The sequence below is a fragment of the Sus scrofa genome, chromosome X (genome assembly GCF_000003025.6).
Source record: "Sus scrofa isolate TJ Tabasco breed Duroc chromosome X, Sscrofa11.1, whole genome shotgun sequence".
NCBI lineage: Eukaryota > Metazoa > Chordata > Mammalia > Artiodactyla > Suidae > Sus > Sus scrofa.
Genome location: NC_010461.5, coordinates 64678647 through 64704491, shown reverse-complemented (window position 1 = coordinate 64704491; position 25845 = coordinate 64678647). Strand labels below are relative to the sequence as shown.

Below are 25845 nucleotides of genomic sequence, written 5' to 3'. Positions count from 1 at the left end.
GTTCACAATAGCCATGACAAAGAAGCAACCTAAATATCCATCAACAGATGACTGGATTAAGAAGATTTGGTATATACACACAATGGAATACTACTCAGCCATAAAAAAGAACAAAATAATGCCATTTGCAGCACATGGATGAAACTAGAGACTCTCATACTGAGTGAAGTCAGAAAGAGAAAGACAAATACCATATGTTTTCACTTATATCTTGAATCTAATATATGGCACAAATGAAACTTTCCACAGAAAAGAAAATCATGGATGTGGAGAACATATGTGTGGTTGCCAAGAGGGAGGGGAAGGGATTGGGATGGACTGGGAATTTGGGGTTAATAGATGCAAACTATTTCCTTTGGAAAGGATAAGTAATGGGATCCTGCTGTATAGCACTGGGAACTATGTACAGTCACTTATGATGGAGCATGATAATGTGAGAAAAAAAAGAATGTATACATGTATGTGTGACTAGGTCACCTTGATGTACAGTAGAAAATTGACAGAGCACTGTAAACCAGCTAGAATTGAAAAAAATAAAAATCATTTAAAAAATGCTTAGTCAACAAAGGGCCCAAAATTCTGTTGAAATTTCTAATGCAGTGTTTGCCTGTCATCATGAATATATCTTAGACCCACATTATGCATTTTGTTTCATTTTGTAGAACAAGCTTCCAAATATTTCCTCACAGAACACAGTGAATTTTGTACTAAAACCCCTTCAATTGTCTAGCATATATAGTTGGAGAAGCAGTGGTAGAAAAATGTGAATATGTCCTACCAAGAAGTCTTTCTTCTTATCAGATCCTAATGCCTCTGAGTAACTAGCATTTTGGAGACAGCCTAGTTCCCTGAAGTCACATCACATGAATCTTTGTTGTAATTTATCATAAATTCCTTAATTTTCAGTTATTCTTATTAATGGAAGAAGTTACTAGCACAAAAATCCAAAGCAAAAGGCAATTCAAATTCTTTGTGATTTGTCTTTAGACAAATATTATTTACTTCTCTAATAAGTTTAATTCATTGAACATGTAAATTAAGCCAAAAGTCTTATTATTACCTAAAAGTAAGTATCCAGTATTTATAGAATCATGAATTATCTAATTAACCAGAGAGCTTTAGAAATCGGAATATGAAGTGTTCTCCCCCCCTACTCCCACTATAAACATCACTTATAAATGCGTTGGTTTTGAGTAAAAGCAATTCTTTACCTCATTATAAAATATCTTTTCACAAACTATCATTTTTAATGAGAGCTTGAGTTCATCTTGTGGATAAACTATTTTTGTTAACCTTTTTTTAGACATTTAACTTGTTTCCATTTTTTTAAGATAACATTTTTATTTATGTTTTTATCAAGGTTTTTCTGTGTATAGAATTATTTCATTAGGTTTTAATACCCAGTGAAATTGCTGGATGAAGGATTATAAATATTTTCAGTCCTTGATACACATTTGCCATTCTGGTTTTCAAATAGTAGTACCAATTTATACTATCACCAGTAATATATGAGAACATATGTTTCAATGCATCCTTCCCAGCATGAAGCATTATCACTTTATCTTCACTAATTTCACAGATGAATATCATATCTCATTTTATCACATTTCTTTTTTTATGAATACACTTTTCCAACATGAGTTAATTTGTTACATTTCTTATTTTGTATACTTTCTGTTCAGCCAGTTCTTTCAGGAAGCCTTATTGTCTTGCTAAATTAAAGGGGTAAAACTCTCAAAGCTGAGCTGAAAAATAGAAAAATAATCCTTCTTAAGTCAAATTTATCACTTTTAATCTTGAAAAAACCTATTAAATACTAACATTCAAAATCTCTCTATTACCAACCCACCCTTCAACTCCATTGTCAATTCACGCCTCTTCTAGCATCCCAATCTATCGGCTCCCTCTAGTTCAATCCTTGATAACATCTGCTGTTCTTTTACTCTATTCCTACTTCTAGGGTTAAACAAGTATTAAAAAAAAACAACACTATAAACAAGTTGACTGGCTCCACTATAGCCTCATCAACTCTACCTTCAACTGGGCCTTTCATCTTGCTCTGCCATCATTCCATTCATAATCTTAGCCTACTCTTTAGCTTATTTTCAGCAAGAGAATCCTTTCAATTCACCTCAAATTTCCCATCACTCTTAGCAGATATTCTTTATTCCTACCTCATACTAAGTTTTTGAAATGTGAACTTCCCTAACCTCCTCAGACATTACAATTTTGATTTTCAGCCCTCTTTCCTCATTCTTTCCAATCTCAGAAGAAAATTGTATGCCCTCTCTTTCCAAGACTAACTCCTCCTTTGGATCATTCCTTTTTCTGTTTCCTCCATGACTTTTGCTTCATTTCCCAATCACCCAGGTTAGAAGCCTCAGATATAGCTTCAGTCCTTCCCAGTTCTTTACATACATAAGCATTTCATAAATTGCCAAATCCTAAAAAAAAAGTGATTTTTCTGTGTGTCCTAAATCTGTCTTATCCTTTCTATGACTGCTATCCCACGTTAGGCCTTCTCCATTGTTTTCCTGGATTCCTAAGGCACCCTCTAATGGGTCAGCCCACCTCTAATATCTAATTTTTCCCAATGTTTCACAATCTACACAGATACCAAATTTTATTTCTTAAGACAAAGATTAAATCACATCTTAAAATACACAGATAATCACATCATTGTCTCCCCTCATCCCCTACCATGGTTTTTAGATGCCTAGAGGATAATGCCAAAAGTGTCCAGCACATAATTCATAATCTGGCTCTAACCTACCTAGCCAATCTAACCTCCTAATGCATCCTCCTTTATTTAATGTGCCCTATACTGGATTCATGCTACACTATACTCTGCTCTCTGAACATACCATCAGGTGCAGCTACATCCCAACGCAGTGGTTCCTGTTGCTGCCTCTGTGAAGGATGCCTAGTGTTACTTCAGTGTTTTGGAATCCCTAACAGTTCAAATGTCACTTCTTCTATGAAACCTTCCCCAAACTCCTTAGCAATAATTTATGATTATTTCACCTAGATGCCTACTGCATTCACACCAATCATATACAATTCGCCATAGTATATCATAATTATCTGTAGACATATTTGTCATATAATTATTTGTATACATGTCCCTCACTAGGTCATAAACACTTTGAAGGTAACTATGTTGTATTCTCTGTATTTGCCTTACCATAAAATCAAGTCAATGTTTGACAATATTTACTGAATGAATAAATGAAAGAATGAACCTACTTTTCATTGAAGGAGAGTCATCATTCATGGAAAGACTATCCTTCCTTTCATACTCCCTTTAATATGTACTGAAATCAATTACTTAACTTGGGTTTTACTAACTGGCTTAAAGAAAAATGTCTTACCTAATATTTTCTACAACCTGAAATATACAATGCTTAAAATAAGATATTTTATCCATGGGAAAAGACAGTTTGGGAAGAAAATGGAATTTCATAGTGATTCAGACAATAATGCCTGTAATGGTCTCTAGTGAAAACAAAGACAATAACAGAGGTTCTCAAAATTAGAGAAGGAGCTGAAGTTTGAAGAATCTATTTAACGTAAAATTAGCTTCTAAGAGCAAACTATAAAGTGATAGAGTAGGGGACATACTTTTTGATTAAACCAGCCTGTGTGGAAAAGAAATACAGTAAAAGGCAAAGATATATTCAAAGACCATAGGTTAAAGACATTTTGTTAAATAGGCAACTTAATTTTTAAATTTTTTTTCTTTACATGGTCTCCCTGGGAATACTGCCACTTGAAAAATAATTTGTGAGGAAAAGAATTCGTATATATATATGACTGGGTCACTATGCTGTACAGCAAAATTGGCACAACACTGTAGATCAATGACACTTTAATAAAAATAAGTTAAATTAAAAAAATTATTTGTTGTTGGCAGAGGAAAAGTTCCAAATTCAGCCAGAAATTTAGTGGCCAGTTTTGAGACTCAACTGTTCTTAGCTAATTTGAATGGGTGACTCTCGCATAAAAGACAACAGATACTGCCAAGAAGATTACTATGAACTCCAATGCTTTCTGTCCGTGTAGAACTGTGTGTGACAACTTGTATAATGGAGTCTTTAAAATTGCTAACCACTAATTTGTGAATGGGTTAATGAGAAATTTGCTGCTTTAGGCAGCTTGATAGGGAAGCTGCCCTGCCTACCTCCTATCCATATACTTTATGTATTTGATTATGCATATATGTCTGCCCTACTAGGGATTAAGTGCATGCAGAGCAGAGACATTTCCTTTTAACTATGTTGCACTGCCTATGGCTTAATCTGAGTACTTAGTAAAGGTGGAAATCTTACTGATTAAAAAACTTAGCCACAATAAAATGGCCTATAAAGAGGGAAAAAAAGGAGTCATACCTTTGAACCAGGTGGGGCCTTCAAGCCTAAAAAGGCATACACTGCATTATTTTCTCTGGCTTCAAAGAAGGCATCATAGTCCTTGGTAAAAAGAAGGTAAAAAAAATTAACAATATGCAACCAAAAAAGGAAAAAAATGGGGACATTAATTCAAAATGACCTGACTGGTCCATATCCTTGGGGGCAGACATGCTAACTAAATTCAATAATGCTAAGATGCAAGGCTTATTGGATCCCAATTAATGTAGGTTAAAAGATATGCTGTTCTGTGAGGCATAAATTACAAAATGGCTTATTTCGTATCACTTAGAATTTCATCTGCCTCAGGACATTCAGCTTACTCCACAGCCAAAAGAAGCCAACTATTTGCCAGTAAGAGGTTGCTTATTTTTGGTAGGAGGTGAGTTCCAGTTTACCATTATTTCTCTCCCATTATTTATTAAGGTATTGTGATAAATTCATTTGAGTAATTATATATATATGAAGGTATTATGTGTATGTATATATATATATATATATATTATGTCTTCAGAATCTATGGTAGACCAGCTATTAGATAGATATGTCCATGGCCATAAGAGTAGTAAATCTGTTTTGTGTTTGGAGGAAGGGTATGAGATTTTCATGAACTATGACTGGAAGAGCAAACAATCCACTAAAAGATTTCAATCCAAAGATTCAATAAAAGCCTCACATGACTTAATTTGTTTGGGCTTCCCACTGTCATCCTCTAAACTACCACACATGCTGCAAAACAAACAGAAATGACTAAATTTGACTATGACATGTAATCAAGAGCAAACCTACTTAGAAAACGCAGCCATTTTCTACACCTGGTCATTGATGATTTAAAACACACAGAGATAGTAGTTCTCACTGTGGCTCAGTGGGTTACAAACCCTACCAGTATCCATGAGGATGTGGGTTCTATTCCTGGCTTTGCTTACTGGGTTAATGATCCAGTGTTGCCAGGATCTGTGCTGTAGTTTGCAGATGTGGCTCAGATCCTACATTGCTATGGCTGTGGCATAGACTGGCAGCTGCAGCTCCAATTGGACCCCTGGCTTGGAAACTTCCATATGTTACAGGTGCAGCGCTAAAAGAAAAAGAAAAAGAAATTAAAAAAAAAAAAAAAACACACAGAGGTAAGTCTGGCATTTTGGCTGATTTACTAGAAGTAAAAGGAACTCATAATTTGCTGGCTTCTCTAGAGATTCCCTTACCAACAGATCAATTACAAGGTTATTTTCTAGCACATATAATTCCTGATATTTGAAGGATCTGGAAGTATAAAATTTAGGGCCTTGCAAGCTATTGGTGACCCTAAATATGAACCTCATCCCAGAATTTCTATCTTGTTTAGAGACTCTTTTAACACAGTCAGTATTGTTTAGAACCACTAAGGTCTCCTCAAAGCATCTTTTTATGTACCCTACATGTTGACAAAGGAATAAATCATAAACAACATGCATTTATGAGCAGCCTCCTATACTCTTTGAATTTACCACTCAGAAGTGAAACTAACTGGATCTTGATATAAAGTCCATGCTATGACACATTATCTATAAGCTGTTCGGATAAACAAATAATATATATCATATCTACACTCAATCCCTTGGAAGTAATCTCAAAATGCTGGTTAAAAGAACCCAACAGTTATATGAGAGATATTTCCTAATATCATCAAATCAATAAAAAGAGCCTATGTCAGTCGTTAAATTCATGTGACAGAAAGAAGATCTTCAAATATATTGAAACCTGATTATAAAATACTATGTAAGGTAATCTAGTTATCTCTGTTTCAGGTATTTAGTACTAAAGGTACATTATCTATTGGCCTTGAACTTAGAAAACACAAATGCATTCCTAACTCTGAGAGAAAAGAACACCAGTTTCTCAATTAAGCCAGATTAACTAATTTATTGTGCAAATATGAATTAAGCACTACTGGATGGCAATCACTGTTCTTGATGCTAAGAATGCAAGAGTAACAGACTGGGACACCATCTGCTTTTTCTATAGGAATTCTCTTGAGGGAAAATAAAAATACTTACATCTCTGGGATTCCAATAACATTAATCCAGAACAAATTCTACTATATATTGTTATTATAGCAATTATTTCATGGGAATATGCTTTAGTTCTTCATATACATAGCATAAGCTCTCTCAAAACAAAGATTACCCTTAAACACTTTTGTATCTTCTATAGCAGAGCTTCATCTATGTTGGCAGGGTAATTATTTCAGTCACATCTTAATCTAGAAATAAGAACCTAAGATATAGCTCAGTAATTCTCAAAAGGAGGTAATTTTCCCCCAGGGACACTTGGCATAGTCTGGAAACACTTTTGTTTTTTTCACAGCTGGGAGGTGCTACTAGCACACAAGGATATAAGCCAGGGATGCTGCTAAACATCTTACTATGCACAGGGAAGCCCCCACAAACCCAAAATGTCAGTAGTGCCAAGGTTGGGAAACATTGAGATAGTTTAAAGAAGGGAAATTAATATGAAGAACCACTTACAAAGCATTATAGAGCTGAAAGTAAGATAGGAGGTGGTGAGGCAACCCAGAGACTAGCAATAGCAGGAAGCTGCTACCACAGCTATTACTGAAGGGAAAAGTGGAGAAGGTGGTATTACAGAGCTAGTACCACAAAGGAGATGTAACCACTGTCTTGGACATTCCAGAAACAAGAAGGAGAAGGATACCTTGGCTTATCTTCTCCTCCTTCCCTTCACTCTTCCAACCGTGCCTCCTATTATCAGCCAAACCTAATTGGCAGCCATTGGCAGTGGACACTGGGAAATGTTATTTCCTTAGGTCAGCCCCCCAAAATACAGAATTAAGGAAGAAGAAAACAAGGATGGGATTTTTCAGTAAACATGAAAATGAATAACACAGTGGCTTAATAAAAAGAGTAAGATCTTCAGAGTAAGACAGGTCTAGGTTTAAATCCTACCTGTATCACTTACTAGTAATGTGATTTAGGAAGTCAGATAAGGTCTTCTAGGCCACAATTTCTTCATCTATAAAATAGGAATAATAATACCTACCTCATGGTATTAGTATAAGAATTGACTAATATAGTACACATAAAGCATATAGCACAAAGCTGACACATAATATGCCTTCTGTGAATGATTGCTATATATGTTTCTCCCTAAGAGTCTGCATAGGGATGAATCTTAATTCTTCTTATTATTAAACTCCTAACTCAGTGTCTGGCACACAGCAAACACTAAATAGAAATTGGATTCCTTTTCCATTAACAAATATTTGTTTGGTTTGAGTTTCACCTCTTGCCCCTTCTTTTCCATCTTCCCATTTCTCAGTGATACTTGCCTTTTTCCCATAACATACTCCATTCCCTTGCAGTGTGGCTTCCAAGGGATAAATAAACCAGGAAAATGTGGCTTCTCAAACATTACCATTATAATTCAAAACGTTTTTTTAAAAGCCAAATTGAAATTCTGCTTCAAAAGGGCAAGTTAAGATAACATATGCTGGCTTAGATCGGATTGCATAACCTCTGAGGCCTCTTCCAGCCCCTGAGAGTCAAAAATTTGCAGAAATTTCAAATATAGAGGCAATGAGGTTTCAATATTTAAATGAATGTCCTAATTGCCCTTTCCTTATTTGCAGAGTGTGTCTTTACACATTTGCCCCATTTGCAGCAACAGAAGAAATATTTAGGACGCTCCCCAGGACTGACAAATTCAGTTCAGAGAAAATATTTTATGCTAATAGGCTTCTAAATTTTGCCATACACCCTCCTAGATGCTATGAATTGGTATATAAAAGGATATCCAGGAGAATGTGGATCAAGATGGCGGAGGAGTTAAGAGGTCACGCTCACCTTCTCCCACAAACACATCAAAAAATACATCTTGGAGTTCCCGTCGTGGTGCAGTGGTTAACGAATCCGACTAAGAACCATGAGGTTGCGGGTTCGGTCCCTGGCCTTGCTCAGTGGGTTAAGGATCCGGCGTTGCCGTGAGCTGTGGTGTAGGTTGCAGACGCGGCTCGGATCCCGCGTTGCTGTGGCTCTGGCGTAGGCCGGTGGCTACAGCTCCGATTCGACCCCTAGCCTGGGAACCTCCATATGCCGTGGGAGCGGCCCAAGAAATAGCAACAATAACAACAACAACAACAAAAAGACAAAAGACAAAAAAAAAATACATCTACATGTAAAATGACTCACACAGAACATCTACTGAATGCTGGCAGAAGAACTTAAACCTCCAAAAAGGGCAAGAAACTCTTGACATAACTGGCTAGAACAAAAGAAAAAGAGAGAGAGAGAGAGAGAGAAAAGGAATTAGGATGGGACTAGCATGCCTGAGAGGGAGCTGTGAAGGAGAAAAGGAACCCACAGCCTGGGAAGCCACCCAATGACCAGGAGATCAGCCAAAATGGAGGGACCTCAAAGTCACTGAGAAAAGTACCGCAGCTGGACTGAGGAGGGCAAAGTAGAGTGAGGGCCACACAGATCATCTGCACCACCATCTGGGACACCACAGCCTGACACACTCGGGCAGGGGCTGGGCCCTGAGACTCAGGCTCCTGAGGTCAGTTCCAGGGAGAGTACATGGTTGGCTGTGTGGGGACAGCCTAAGGGGCTAAGGAGTGCTGTGCCATGGGCAGGGAAGCAATGTGCTATGGGCTGGGAGTGGAATGCCATGGCAGAGGGAACCTGGGAGAAGGTCTGGGCAGGCAGGAGAGGCAAGGGACCACTGTTGGGGAGGGTGAGAGGAGGAGGGGCGGACCACCAAAGGAATCTCCCTGTGCACCCTCAGGCTCTCTCAGGGCAGGGTGCCTCTGGTGAAGGCTACAGGTGGTGAGAAGCCACTAGCTCAGGCCATGGGAGTCCAGACACTTCTGGTGCAGGCTAGGGGTGGCTGGGAACCTCTTGTTTGTGCTAAGGGCAGCAGGGGGCTAAGTTTGATGGGGTGACTGTTGCATGATATACAGGCAGCAGGTACAGACCAAGGTGGTCATCTTGGAGGCCAGAGGGAGGCATGGCCTGCCACCACTGGGGGCCTGTGAGTGGGCTCCACCTGTGTCCCCAGTCAGCTCAACGGTTTACAAAAAAAAAAAAAAGAGGGCACTGCAATCAAACACCACACATTATTGCTCTCACCCCCTTGGGAACTACACACTGGCCCTATAGCTGCCACTGCCAAAAACTCTGGGCAGCACCCAGATGATTGATCACTGTCCTTTCCCAAGACCCTACAACTAGGAGCAGCTGGTACAGCACCTCCTGTGTGGGCTAATTGGGACAGGGTGCTTTTTGCAAGGTCTAGAGCAAACCACCACAGTTATCTCTGACTCCAGAGGTGGGTGTGGCCCACCACCACTAGGTATCCCTGAACAAGAACAACTTGCAGCCCCAACCACCTCAGAGGGCACAACAAAGGAGGACATTATGACAAAACACCACATGTCGCTCTCGCTCCCCTGGGAGCATACTCGGCCCTGCTGCTGCCACTGCCAAACACTCTGGGCAGTGCCCAGATGCTTAATCACCGGCCCTTCCCAGGAACCTACAACTAGGAGAAGATGGTGTAACACCTCCTGTGTGGACTAAGTGAGATAGGGTGCTTCTTGCATGGTCTGCAGGTGGAGGGGCAAACCACCATAGTTAATACTGACTACAGAGATGGCCATGGCCCACTACCAATAGGGGTCCCTGAACAGGCACCGCATATAGCTCCAAGCACCTCAGAGGAGGGCACTGCAATTGAACACTACCTGTTGTTGATTTCACTCCCCTGGAAACTCACACAACCTGCTGCTGCCATTGCCAAATGCTCTGGGCACCTCATAAATCTGCCTAGGCTCATTATCACTTCCCAGGGCTCTGCAACTAGAGTAGCCAGCGGCACCTTCCTGCAGGTCCTTGCTGCCATTAAGAGCCCAGCAACCAGGCACTGACTACTAGCCCTACCCATTGCCTACTTCTCCCTGAAAACACGCTCAGCACCCTGGGAATAACAGCCTGCTCATACCAAAGAGAGATACAGCAAATATTCAAAACTCCAATGCCAGAAATAAATAGTAACACCCCACAAAATACAAAGGGGTTCTCTTGCATAGAAGTACTCCTCCAAGACTATAGTTTGGCTTCCTTAAACTCACAGAAAAAGAAAAATATAAGCAAGATGAAGAAGCTCAGGAATCATTCCCAGTGAAAAGAACAGGAAAATTCACCTGAAGCAGCAAACAAAATGGAACTCTGCGGTCTGACAGACACTGAGTTCAAAAGGGAGGTATTGAAAATACTGAAGAAATTAAGGCAGAATATCAGTGAATTAAGAGTGTATATAAACAGTAATGCAGATTCCTTCAGAAAAGAAATAGAAACTATAAGAAGGAACAGAGAAAAACTAGAAAATTAATTTGCAGAGATGCAAACTGAGCTAAAGGCACTAAAGACCAGAATGAATAATGCAGAGGAATGAATTAGTGACTTGGAATATAGAATAATGGAAATCACCCAATCAGGACAGCAGACAGAAAACCAAATGAAAGAACCCTAAAACAATATTAGAGATCAATGGGATAATATAAAGTGGGTCAATCTAAACATAATAGGAATTCCAGAAAGAGAAGAAAAAGAAAAGGGGATTGAAAATATATTTGAAGAAATTGTGGCTGAAAACTTTCCAAATCTAAAGGAAACCGATATCAAGGTACAGAAAGCACAGAGGGCCCCAAACAAGTTGAACTCAAACAGGACCACACCAAGACATATTATAATAAAAATGGCAAAATTAAAGACAAAGAGAGGATTCTAAAGGTAGCAAGAGAAAAGCAAAGTGTTAATTATAAGGGAACCCCCAGAAGGCTATCAGCTGATTTCTCTACAGAAACACTACAGGCCTGGAGTTCCCGTCATGGCACAGGGGAAATGAATCCAACTAGGAACCATGAGGTTGCGGGTTTGATCCTTTGCCTCGCTCAGTCGGTTAAGGATCCAGCATTGCTGTGAGCTGTGGTGTAGGTCCCAGATGATTCTTGGATCTGTCATTCCTATGGCTATGGTGTAGGCCAGCAGCAACAGCTCCAATTCGACCCCTATCCTGGGAACTTCCATATGCTGCAGATGCAGCCCTAAAAAGACAAAAGAAAAAAAAACTTTAAAAATTAAAAAAAAAGAAACACTACAGGCCAGAAGGGAGTGGCATGATACATTTAAAGTGCTGAAAGGAAAAAATTTGCAACCTAGAATACTCTATCCAGCTAGACTATCATTTAAAATAGAAGGAAAAATAAAGAATTTCTCCAACAAACAAAAGCTAAAAGTGTACAGAAATACTAAACCCATTATAAAAGAAAAACTGAAAGGGCTTCTTTAAATAAAAAAAGACGTAAGAAGAAATAGATGGAAGAAACCACAATTGGAGAGCAATCACTTGAATTAGCCATCATAGAGATCTAAAAGAGGAAAAGAAAAAAACTACTGTGAAAGTGAGGATAAACACAAGGAACAGCAAAAGGATACACATTTGAAAACCTAGAAGAAATGGATAACTTTCTAGAGACTTACAGCCTGCCAAAACTGAATCAAGAATAAATAGATCAACTGAATAGACCAATCACTAGAAATGAAATTGAATATGTTATAACAAAGACACTCTCTACAAACAAAAGTCCAGGACCAGTTGGCTTCAAAAGTGAATTGTTCTAAACATACAAAGAGGAATATATAACCATTCTGCTTAAACTTTTCCAAAAGGTTGAAGAAGAAGGAACACTCCCAATGACATTCTATGAAGCCACCATCATCCTAATATAAAAACCAGACAAAGACACCACCAAAAAATAAAACTATATGCCAATATCTTTGATGATCATGGACACAAAAATTCTCAACAAAAGTTTAGCCAACAAAATTCAACAATATAGAAAAAAGATCATATACCATGACCAAGTGGGATTCATCCCAGGTTCACAAGGATGGTTTAATATATGCAAATTAATCAACATTTTACACCACATTAACAAAAGAAAAGTAAAAAACCACATGATAATCTCAATATATACAGAAAAAGCATTTGAAAAATATAACATCCATTCAAGATATAAAGTCTTAACCAAAGTGAGTATAGGGGGAACATACCTTAACATAATAAAAGCCATTTACAACAAACAGCAAGTATAATATTCAATGGAGTCAAGCTAAAAGCCTTCCCGCTAAAATCTGGAACAAGACAAGGATGCCCACTCTCACCAGTTTTACTCAACATAGTATTGGAAGTCCTAGCCACAGCAATCAGACAAACAAATGAAATAAAATGTATCAAAATAGGAAGAGAAGAGGTAAAACTGTCACTGTTTGCAGATGACATGATACTATATATAAAAAACCCTAAGGACTCAACCCAAAAACTACTTAAACTGATCAAAAAATTCAGCAAAGTAGAAGGATATAAGATTAACATTCAGAAATCAGGCACATTCTGTATACTAAAAATGAAATATTAGAAAAGGATTACAAAAATACAATACCTTTTAAAATTGCACCTCAAAAAATCAAATACCTCGGAATACACCCAACCAAGGAGGTAAAACACTTATATGCTGAGAACTATAAACTATAATCAAAGAAATTAAAGAACAGGTAAAGAAATGGAAAGATATTCCATGTTCATGGATTGGAAAAATCAATATTGTAAAAATGGCCATACTAACCCAAAGCAATCTACAGATTCAATGCCATCCCTATCAAATCACCCATGGCATTTTTCACAGAACTAACAATCCAAAAATTTATATGGAACCACAAAGGTCCCAGAATTTCCAAAGCAATCCTGAGGAACAAAAACCAAGCAGGAGGAACAGCTCTCCCAGACTTCAGGCAATATTACAAAGCCACAGTATTCAAGATGGTGTGGTATTGTTACCGAAAGAGACATACAGACCAATGGAACAGAATAGAGAACTGGGTTACCATGCTGTACAGCAGAAAAAAAAATGTATTTGGGAAATAACAACTGATTACAATTTTTAAAAATGTTTATTAAAAGGAATAGAGAACCCAAAATAAACCCAGACACCTACAGTCAATTAATCTTTGACAAAGGAGGCAAGAGTAAAATGGAAAAATGACAGTCTTTTCAGCAAGTGCACTGGGAAAACTGGACAGCCACATGTAAATCAAAGAAACTGGAACACCCTCACACCATGCACTAAAGAAACTTAAAAGGGCTTAAAGACTTTGATGTAAGACAAGACACCATCAAACTCATAGAAGAGAACAAACATTCCCTGACATCAACCTTACAAATGTTTTCTCCCAAGGCAACAGAAATAAAAGCAAAAATAAACCAATGGGACCTAAACAAACTGACAAGCATTTGCACAGCAAAGGAAACCATAAAAAAACAAAAATGCAACCTATGGAATGGGAGAAATAGTTTCAAATGATGCAACTCACAACGGCTTAATCTCTAAACTATACAAACCACTTATACAACTCAAAAGCGAAAAAGCCTACCACCCAATGGAAAAATGGGCAAAAGACTTGAATAGACATTTCTCTGAAGAACATATACAGATGGCCAACAGGCACAGGAAAAATGCTCAACATCCCTGATTATTAGAGAAATGCAAATCAAAACCACCATGAGATACCACCTCACACCAGTCAGAATGGCCATAATTAATAAGTCCACAAATAAATCCTGGAGAGGGTGTGGAGAAAAGGAAACCCTCTTGCACTGCTGGTGGGAATGTAAATTGGTACAACCACTATGAAAACCAGTATGGAGGTATCTCAGAAAATTATATATAGAATTGCCATATGACCCATAAATCCCACTCTTGGGCGTATATATGGACAAAACTTTCCTTGAAAAAGACACACGTACCCTCACGTTCATTGCAGCACTATTCACAATAGCCAAGACATGGAAACAACCTAAATGTCCATCAACAGATGTCTGGGTTAAGAAAATGTGGTATATATACACAACGGAATACTACTCAGCCATAAAAAAGAACAAAATAATGCCATTTGCAGCAGCATGGATGGAACCAGAGACTCTCATACTAAGTGAAGTAAGTCAGAAAGAGAAAGACAAATACCACATTATATCACTTACATCTGGAATCTATATATGGCACAAATGAAACTTTCCACAGAAAACCAAATCATGGACATGGAGAACAGACTTGTGGTTGCCAAGCAGGAGGAGGTCAGAGTGCGATGGATTGGGAAGTTGGGGTTAATAAATGCAAGCAAATGCCTTTGGAATGGATAAGCAATGAGATCTTGCTGGTCTGTACTTAAACATGCACAAGTAATATTTTTTCTTTTTTTTCTTAACTTTTTTTTAAATTATTTTATTTTTTTTCCTCACTGTACAGCATGGGGATCAAGTGATCCTTACATGTATACATTTTTCCCCCACCCTTTGTTCCATTGCGATATGAGTACCTAGACATAGTTCTCAATGCTACTCTGCAGGATCGCCTTGTAAATCTATTCTAAGTTGTATCCGAAAACCCCAAGCTCCCAATCGCTCTCACTCCCTCCCTCTCCCATTGGGCAGCCACAAGTCTATTCTCCAAGCCCATGATTTTCTTTTCTGTGGAAAGGTTCATTTGTGCTGGATATTAGATTCCAGTTATAAGTGATATCATATGGTATTTGTCTTTGCCTTTCTGGCTCATTTCACTCAGGATGAGAGTCTCTAGTTCCATCCATGTTGCTGCAAATGGCATTATGTCATCATTTTTTATGGCTGAGTAGTATTCCACTGTGTATATATACCACCTCTTCCAAATCCAATCATCTGTTGATGGACATTTGGGTTGTTTCCATGTCCTGGCTGTTGTGAGTAGTGCTGCAATGAATATAAGGGTGCATGTGTCTCTTTTAAGTGGAGTTTTGTCCGGATAGATGCCCAAGAGTGGGATTGTGGGGTCATATGTAAGTTCTATGGATAGATTTCTAAGGTATCTCCAAACTGTTCTCCATAGTGGCTGTACCAGTTGACATTCCCACCAGCAGTGCAGGAGGGTTCCCTTTTCTCCACAGCCCCTCCAGCACTTGTTATTTGTGGACTTATTAATGATGGCCATTCTGACTGGTGTGAGGTGATATTTCATGGTAGTTTTGATTTGCATTTCGCTTATAATCAGTGATGTTGAGCATTTCATGTGCTTGCTTGACATCTGTATATCTTTCTTGGAGAACATTCTATTCAGGTCTTTTGCCCATTTTTCCATTGATTGATTGGCTTTTTTGCTGTTGGGTTGTATAAGTTGTTTATATATTCTAGAGATGAAGCCCTTGTCCATTGCATCACTTGAACCTATTTTCTCCCATTCTGAAAGTTGTCTTTTTGTTTTCTTTTGGGTTTCCTTTGCTGTGCAAAATCTCGTCAGTTTGATGAGGTCCCATGGGTTTATTTTTGCTCTCATTTCTATTGCTTTGGGAGGCTGACCTGAGAAAATATTCATGATGTTGATGTCCGAGAGTGTTTTGCCTATGTTCTCTTCTAGGAGTTTGATGGTGTCTTGTCTTAAATATTTAAGTCTTTCAGCCATTTGGAGTTTATTTTTGTGCATGGTGTGAGGGTGTGTTCTAGTTTCATTGCTTTGCATGCAGCTGTCCAGGTTTCCCAGCAATGCTTGCTGAATAGACTTTCTTTTTCCCATTTTATGTTCTTGCCTCCCTTGTCAAAGATTAATTGACCAGAGGTGTCAGGGTTTATTTCTGGGTTCTCTATTCTGTTCCATTGGTCTGTCTGTCTGTTTTGATACCAGTACCACACTGTTTTGATGACTGTGGCTTTGTAGTATTTCTTGAAGTCTGGAAAAGTTATGCTCCCTGCTTGGTTTTTGTTTCTCAGGATTGCTTTGGCAATTCTGGGTCTTTTGTGGTTCCATATAAATGTTTGGATTGTTTGTTCTAGTTCTGTGAAAAAGGTCATGGGTAATTTGATAGGGATTGCATTGGATCTTTAGATTGCTTTGGGGAGTATGGCCATTTTCACAATATTGATTTTTCCAATCCAGGAACATGGAATATCTTTCCATTTCTTTACATCTTGTTTGATTTCCTTGATTAAGGTTCCATAGTTCTCAGCATATAAGTCCTTTACCTCCATGGTCAGGTGTATTCCGAGGTATTTGATTTTGTGAGGTGCAATTTTAAAAGGTATTGTATTTTTTGTATTCCTTTTCTAATATTTCATTGCTGGTATACAGAAATGCGACTGACTTCTGAATGTTAATCTTATATCTTGCTACTTTACTGAATTTATTAATCAGTTCAAGGAGTTTTGGGGTTGAGTCCTTAGGATTTTCTATGCATCGTATCATGTCGTCTGTATACAGTGACAGTTGTATCTCTTCTCTTCCTATATGGATGCCTTTTATTTCTTTTGTTTGTCTAATTGCTGTGGCTAGGACTTCCAGTACTATGTTCAAGAGCAGTGGTGAGAGTGGGCATCCCTGTCTTGTTCCAGATTTGAGTGAGAAGGCTTTCAGTTTTTCCCCATTGAGTATTATATTTGCTGTGGGTTTATCATAAATGGCTTTGATCATGTTCAGGAATGTCAGGAATGTTCCCTCTATACCCACTTTGGCCATGGTCTTGATCATGAAGGGATGTTGGACTTTGTCAAATGCTTTTTCTCCATCTATTGAGATGATCATATAGATTTTGACTTTTCTTTTGTTAATACGGTGTTTGACATTGACTGATTAGCCTATGTTGAACCATCCTTGTGAACCTGGGATGAAGCCTACCTGGTCATGGTGTATGATTTTTTTGATATGTTGTTGGATTCAGTTGGCTAAGATTTTGTTGAGAATTTTTGCATCTATATTCATCAATGATATTGGCTGACAGTTTTCTTTTTTGGTGGTATCTTTGCCTGGTTTTGGAATAAGGGTGATAGTGGAATCATAGAATGTCTTTGGGAGTATTCTTTCTCCTTCAAACTTTTGAAAAAATTTAAGGAGGATGAGCACCAGATTCTCTTTATATGTTTGATAGAATTCACCTGTGAAGCCATCTGGTCCTGGACTTTTATTTGTAGGGAGTGTTTTTACAACTTCTTCAATTTCATTTCTAGTGATCAGTCTGTTCAGTTGGTCTGTTTCTTGTTGATTCAGTTTTGGCAGGCTGTAAGATTCTAGAAAACTGTCAACTTCTTCCAGATTGTCAAATTTGTTGGCATATAGTTGTTCATAGTATTCTCTTATGGTTTTTTGTCTTTCTGCTGTATCCGTTGTGATTTCTCCTTTTGCATTTATAGTTTTGTTTGAGTTCTTTCTCTCCTCTTCTTAGTGAGTCTAGCCAGGGATTTGTCAATTTTGTTTACCTTTTCAAAGAACCAGCTCTTAGTTTTATTAATTTTCTCTATTGTTTTTGGAATCTCTATTTTATTGATTTCTTCTTTGATTTTTATAATTTCCTTCCTTCTGCTGACTTTAGGTCTTTTTTGTTCTTCTTTTTCTAATTCGTTTAGGTGGAGGGTTAAGTTGTCAATTTGGGATCTTTCTTCTTTTTTGAGAAAGGCTTGTATCACTATAAATTTCCCTCTGACAACTGCTTTTGCAGCATCCCATAGATTTTGAGAGGTTGTGTCTTCATTATCATTTGTTTCAAGGTATTTTTTAATTTCCTTCTTGATTTCCTCATTGACCCATTGGTTTTTTAGTAGCATGTTGTTTAGTCTCCACGTAGTAGGTTTCTTCTCATTTCTTTTCCCGTGGTTGATTTCTAGTTTCATGGCATTGTGGTCAGAGAAGATACTTGAAATAATTTCTGTGGTCCTAAATTTGTTGAGGTTAGCTTTATGTCCCAGTATGTGGTCGATTCTTGAGAACGTTCCATGTGCACTTGAGAAGAATGTGTATTCTGATTTTTTTGGATGTAGTATCCTGAAGATGGCAATTAAGTCTAACTCTTCTATTGTTTCCTTTAGGATCTCTGTTGCTTTATTGGTTTTCTTTCTAGAGGATCTGTCCATTGGTGTGAGTGAGGTATTAAAGTCTCCTACTATGATTATATTCCCATCAATTTCTTCCTTTATGTATGCACAGGTAATTTTTGTGAATGACTCATCCATTTGCCTCCTAGTAGAAGGCAAAATACCCTAGCTGCATAGGATGGATGCAGAGGATGAACAGGAGAAATGTTTGTAAGCTGGGGGTAAAAGAGTTATGATGAATTCGAAGCAATTGATTTGAAAAAAACCAAGAATATAAATTGTTCCTTACCCCACGGTACTGGCTTTCATTGAAAATCTGAGGTGGCAGGGGATACCCTGTAGCTGGTCGTCTATTTTCAGGTACATTTTCTCTCATCCACTTACGATTCTCTTCATTGGCCGCAATATCTTTTTCTTCAAATCCTATTTTGTTAGCTTCTAAGAAACCAAGCACATCTTGCTGTTTCTTCTTAATCTAGGAAACAAAGGACAAGAAACCATATTGTTGAGCAAATAGTTTTTTCTGTTTTTATTTCTCAAAATCAACAAAAAGTGTTAATGATCTAGCAGAAAGGAATCAGATATTGATCAAGATTTCTGGTTTCACAGAAGATAATAGTTTTCCCTCTTTTTTTTTGTCTTTTTGCCTTTTCTATGGCCACACCTATGGCATATGGAGGTTCCCAGGCTAGGGGTCTAATCGGAGCTGTAGCTGCCAGCCTATACCAGAGCCACAGCAATGCAGGATCTGAGCCACATCTGCAACCTACACCACAGCTCACAGCACCACCGGATCCTTAACCCACTGAGTGAGGTGAGGGATTGAACCCGCAACCTCATGGTTCCTAGTCGGATTCGATAACCACTGAGCCATGACAGGAACTCTGGTTTTCCCTCTTTATTATTTTGTTGTTAATGACGTCTCACAAGAAGATTTAAGAGTTTTCAGCTCACAGATCCTTTTATCAACCTGACTTTTTCTTTTTTTCCATTGAAATTTCCACATCTAACCATGCAGAAGAAAAGCTAGCTGGGTAATATTAATAACCTAAAGTGCAATTAACTCAAAAGTGTGAATAGTGGGAAGGTATGTTTTCTGATTATCTACAAGTCTCTCTTAATTTTCACCCTTGTTGAAAGTCATTCTAAATGACCTGAGTCTACTTTTTTCTTACTAAGCATCATACAGTTAACAGAAATTAATTTTCCTTCATGTTTAGAACAGAAAATAAGAAGATATAAGAGCTAAATGTGTCTATATAATAAGTTCGAAATATACCTGTACCATTCATTGGCCCTTAACTGTGCTGCTAGGGGATCTTAGAGATAATGCACTTATTTTTTTCTCCTAACCATTCCTAGGAGAGAGCAAGAGTAAAATTAACACTTTTTAGTTAGATTTCTCCTCTGATATACATTTCTTTTAGAATTTTAATTCACATATTTACAGTAATTTTCCCAAATTTAAAACTATTAGTAAATATTTCTGAGCTTCAGCACAGAACAATAAATGTTTCTTCATGGAGCTACACTAAAGAACAGAAGCATTGGAAATATAAAATCAAAAGAAACAGTCATCTTAATGGAAATTAAAATGCAAAATAAAAAAACTTTTATACAGTCAGTTCTCTAGATTTACATACACATACAGAGAGGTTGTATTTATGTCCTTCTAACTTGTGATTGTGGGTAATTTTCTCTTTCATCACAAAACCCCAGGAAAAAATATTCAACTTCTCGTATTAGAAACTGGAATCTCTACAGGCTATTTACATCAGAGTACAGAATGATTTTAGTTAAAAATTAGTTACAATCCAGCAAAATGTTCAGCAAGATAATTTTTCTAATAGGAATCTTATTTCCATATTAGCTTATAAAATCAAACTTTAATTCAAAAATAAGTATATATTTTTGAATTTTTAGGATAATCAATCTAAAAGTCAATAATAATCAGCAGTGAAGGAAAGTTCAATTAAATGAGTGGGTTTGAGTCATCATGATACAATGGGGGTGTTCAGTTTGTGTGAAGGGTGTCAAGTAATTCATCCACCATTTGCATATTTATAAATTTAGGTAGATGGCCCATAAATATGGTACTTTTGGGCACTTGGCATTCCAACAGATATTTTTGAATGAATTAAGAGTTATAGATAACATGCTAAATTTTTTACATGGCCCTGAGTGAGTTCCATCTGTCATGTTTGTGTGAGAGACAAAAGACAGAAGACCTTTAGGATAAATGACTTCTTAAGACATTTTTCCCCTTACTGAGTGCCTACTATGTTAGGATTACTATTCACTATGTTCTGAGTTAAGGTGGTGGCCAGGCCTGGTACCACTGGGCATTATAGCCTATCTTTCACTGATATCTTTACCTCTAGCCATCAAATATTTCTCTCATGCTCTGGAGCTGCCTAACAAGTACACGTGTCTCCTAGAGTGTTCTACATCTTCATAAGGCTAAACAGAATGGGCTATAATAACACTTTTTAAAGTAGGTTCTGCCCTGGCAAACATGAACATTTCTCCACCTCTGAATCTTCAGGAGATGTAAAAGAAAAACCTGTTTCCTATCTTGATCATATCTACAAGTCCAAAATTTCATATGTCAAGTTATTTCCAGCAAGAGATCTTTTATATCTAAAGAATTAGTGCCTACAGGTGGCTCTGGCGTAGGCTGGTGGCTACAGCTCTGATTAGACCCCTAGCCTGGGAACCTCCATATGCCGCAAGAGTGGCCCAAGAAATGGCAAAAAAACAAACAAACAAAAAAAAGCCAGTGTGAATGTTTAAATTCCAAACGAAGAACAAAACTTCAATAATCATGCTTCAAATGGGACAATAAGAGTCTTTTTCATGAAAGTATTGACTGACAATAAAACATTTAACCAAGAATTTAACCAAGATAGGATTTTGTCTTGTTTTATAATAAAACCATCACATTTTCTCAGCTGAGACTTTAATGGACATTGAAAGAGTTTCCAACTATTGTGCACTATTGTGTCCAAAAGTGTATTTAATAGCTATTCAGCAATGATTCTTGGGTGTCTCTTAAGTGTGTAGGAAATTTATTAGGTTTAAAATGTCTAAAGAAAAATAGCAGAGATTCCCTCCTAAAATTACAATCTAGTATGAGGGATTAAATACAGACATTAGAATTTTTTATTACAACATGGTATTTATTTATTTATTTAGCTTTTTAGGGCCACACTTGTGGCATATGGTGGTTCCCCGGCTAGGGGTCTAATTGGAGCTACAGCTGCCAGCCAACACCACAGCCACAGCAATGCCAGATCCAAGCCGAGTCTGCAACCTACACTACACCATAGCACATGACAACACTGGATCCTTAACCCACTGAGTGAGGCCAGGGGTCAAACATGCAACCTCATAGGTCCTAATCGGATTTATTTCCACTGCACCATGATGATGGGAACTCTACAACATGGTATTTATACATGAAGCTAAGGGAGTTCCCATTGCGGATCAGCGGGTTACACACCCGATTAGTATCCATGAGAATGTGAGTTTGATTCCTGGCCTCACTCAGTGGGTTAAGGATCTGACATTGCTCTGAGCTGTGGTTTAGGTTGCAGATGTGGCTCGGATCCCACCTTGCTATGACTGTGGTGTAGGCCGGCAGCTGCAGCTCCAATTCGAACCCTAGCCTGGGAACTTCCATATACCACAGATGCGGCTCTGAAAAAGCAAAATTAAATAAATAAATAAATAAATAAATAAGAAGCTAATAAAACCATACAAGATGGTTAGGTGAGAAGGGTCAAGTGAATTACAACACCAATGACTGCAAGGAACTTAGAGAGCAAGTGCTTATTGCTATGAGTAATGCCACTTAGACTAAGATTCATATGACAGCAAAAACGCCACATACTATATCCATCTATATTTCATGCAGTCTATGGTTTTAGTGAAAGCATGATGTACTTAGTAAAGTTTAATATAACTGGCCAACTGTGAAAAATGAGCTTACACATTGCACTAGAACAATGAAGGTACAGTATTACAAAATAAATTTGGAAACTTTCTAAATGGATGCTCATAATTTCTACAACTAAATTCTTACACAAAATTGAAGTCTCTAAATGAATAAACACTTCTATGTGTGCATTTTATCTTTTTAAAAAGGTAATAAAATAAATAAAAAGGTTATAATTTGTGACCCAGAGAAATTACATATATATAGATTCTACAAAGAGAAATTCAGATATATAATTCCCTCCAATTGGTTCTGTTTATTTCAAATGCTACCCCAAAGAAAGGCTACTAATTTGTAGGCAAATAATAAGCTTGTCTTTGCCTAGTCAGTGCCTAAGGATTTAAGAGTGGGGTGAAGGAAGTATAAACAAATAGAATTTAAACCTGTCTTTTTGGTCTTTTAATAATCTACTTACTTGCAAAATACACCCAAAAAGAAAATCAAATCTGAACACCTAGTTAGTCTGTTTGGCACTAGACCACTACAGCACTTCCACTGTGTAGTCATTTGGTAATGAGAGAGATCTGTGTTCATTTTTAAATGAATACTATCATGAGTCCTTAAGCCACTGGCTTCCTACTGCTTAATCTAATGGTACATCCGCAGCAAGAGACTCTTGTTTTTAACTTGCTTGTTTTGCAATATTTAAAAAAATGCTTTGATCACAATCAGCCATGTAAAATTTGTAATTCATATCTTTTTACCAATTAGTCTACAACAAATATAGGTTAATACGAGTATTTAGAATTCTCTTGGTCTCCCCTCTCCACTCCTAGGCTTCCTGGGGTTTGTGTGACAGATGTTCCAAGATGTGGCAGCATAATAGCACAGTTTAAGGTTTGACATTTTACTGCTGCCCCCCCCAAAAAATACTGTTAATACTTTATTTAGTTGCTCTTATACACATTATGTCAAAAGAGATGGTAATTCCCAAGTAATTTCAGAAGTAGAGCCTAGTGTGAAAGGAAGAGAAGATAGATATTTAAATGCTGTTTCTCAAAAACAGCTATGGCTTAAGGTGGTCACAATAAAGAAAGTACAGTAATGCCAAATTCTAGGTTAAAAAAGTTTTTCTTGGAGTTCCCGTCGTGGCGCAGTGGTTAACGAATCCGACTAGGAACCATGAGGTTGCGGGTTTGGTCCCTGCCCTTGCTCAGTGGGTTAACGATCTGGCGTTGCCGTGAGCTGTGGTGTAGGTTGCAGACTTGGCTCGGATCCTGCGTTGCTGTGGCTCTGGCGTAGGCCAGTGGCTACAGCTCCGATTCAACCCCTAGCCTGGGAACCTCCATATGCCGAGGGAGCGGCCCAAGAAATAGCAACAACAACAACAACAACAACAAAAAGACAAAGGCCAAAAAAAAAAAAAAAAAAAAAAGAAATTGTATTAAAAAAAGTTTTTCTTGATTGGTTCTGAATAATCTCAACTATCTAGTCCTTCCTTATCTGGAGCTTTTTCCAGAGTTAGAAGTAATGTTATCTGTTTCCAATTCCTTCAGAGATAGTTTTATGTGTAGACCCAGGTGACTGTGAAATAAGAAGCACTGCCAATACCATCTACCCTAAAATTCAATTATTCTTCTAATGCCTGAAACCCTACCATTACTGATTTATTATTTTGGTCTTCAAAGAAAGGGCAGGGAGTGCGCATGTTTGGAGTGGATGGAGGGACTGCCTAGAGAGTTGCAGGTAAGGAAGACAGTGAAGTTTCTTTGTCTGCCTTAGAACTCTGCCCAGAGTTGTCCCTATATAAATTCTAACAGAGGGTCACACAAAAAAGTGGCAGGAATGGCCCCCCAAGATAATCCCAAGGGGAAATTTCCAAATCTTACTATGTTAGTACTGGGTTAAGCTTTGTATGAGAAAAAAACCTTTAAGGAGAATGGGAGACTAAGACCCATTGAGAGTTTGTTGAGTACCAAATTATTTGTTTGGCTTTGTGGATATATTCCCTGAAATCCTCACAATTCTGTAAGGCTAGTATGATTATCCCCATTTTATGAGAAAGGAAATTGTTGCTTAGATGGGTTAAGAAACCTGTCCAAGGGAAAATGATCTATGAATTGCCTATATCAAATTACATGTCTAGGAGTTCCCGTCATGGAACAGTGGAAACAAGTCTGACTAAGAACCACGAGGTTGCGGGTTTGATCCCTGGCCTTGCTCAGTGGGTAAAGGATCTGGCATTGCCATGAGCTGTGGTGTAGGTTGCAGATGCAGCTTGGATCCAGCATTGCTGTGGCTGTGGTGTAAGCTGGCAGCTGTAGCTCCGATTAGACCCCTAGCCTGGGAACCTCCATACGCCTCAGGTATGGCCCTAAAAAGACCAAAAACAAACAAAACAAAAAACAAAAAAACAAATTACATGTCTAAAGCTATCTGAAGGCAAAGCTTTGTTCTTTTCCTCTATATGGAGTACAGATTGTAATTTCCAATCTAGCTGGGGAGATAAGATTAATATATATGAATGCATTCTTTCTAAAGTATGTGACAGAGAATAGAAAGACAATGAAAGTTGAAATATCTTTTTTTTTTTTTTTTGCTTTTCAGGGCTGCACCTGTGGCATATGGAGTTTCCCAGGCTAGGGGTCAAATTGGAGCTGTAGCCACTGGCCTACACCACAGCCACAGAAATGCCAGATCCAAGCCGCATCTGCAAACTACACCACAGATCATGGCAACACAGGATCCTTAACCCACTGAGTGAGGCCAGGGATTAAACCTGTGTCCTCATGGATCCTAGTCAGATTCATTTCCACTGTTCCATAATGGGAACTCCAAGAGATATGTTTTCTTCCAAATAGCCTTATTTAGTGAATTTGATTTCCTAGTTATGGTTTCTTTCCCCTTGACCTGTCTAAATTGACCCTAAAGAATTCCTAAGCCCATCAATTTGTGGGCTTGCTTGCACATAGGCAGCTTGCCCACAGGAGAACTAAATGGAATATCATGAGGCCTCTTGTTTCTTGTTGACTGTACTGAGAATGCTGCCCCCTTTGTCAAAAACTCAGTCACTTAATGTTTCTGAGTAAGCAAAGTTGGTGTGGTGGGTATATTTCTGTACTTTAAACTTACAAACAAACAGACAAGAAAGTGCAAGAGCATCAGATCTCCCCCCATTCTTTATTTTTTAAAAGTAAGCAACATACCTATCTCTTAAAAAAAGTGTAACAAACTTTTCAAAAAGCAAAATGATCTGAATACAAATGCACTACTTATTTGGAAGTAAAATCAAGCTTTAACTGAAATCAGTAAAAGACAGAGGAACTAAAGTTCCTTGACTCTGGTAAAGAGAACGGACAGAGAAAACTTCCAGATAAGAAAGGGCTTATAGATGAGATTACTCAGAACTGAAATTTCATTTGACTAGAAAATGAGCATGATTTTACTTTCACCTCTTGCAAGTGAACTTCATTCCCACATAGTTTATCAGATGTACATGCTGAGAGATGTGTTAGCAGATCAATAATCAATAGACAAGTTTGGCCAAAGCCACAGAATCAA

General features: G+C 37.9%; 1 protein-coding gene across 2 annotated transcripts in view; it reads right to left on the bottom strand.

Moving 5' to 3' along the window:
- SH3BGRL (SH3 domain binding glutamate rich protein like) overlaps positions 1-25845 on the bottom strand; it is a 91657-nt gene that overhangs the window by 4515 nt on the left and 61297 nt on the right. For both annotated transcript variants that reach the window (XM_021080702.1, XM_021080701.1), the window contains exons 2-3: positions 18637-18822; positions 4389-4469 (exon numbers count right to left, since the gene is read on the bottom strand). In XM_021080702.1, coding sequence (XP_020936361.1) covers positions 4389-4469; positions 18637-18822 — 267 coding nt within the window. The remainder of the gene's footprint in view (positions 1-4388; positions 4470-18636; positions 18823-25845) is intronic.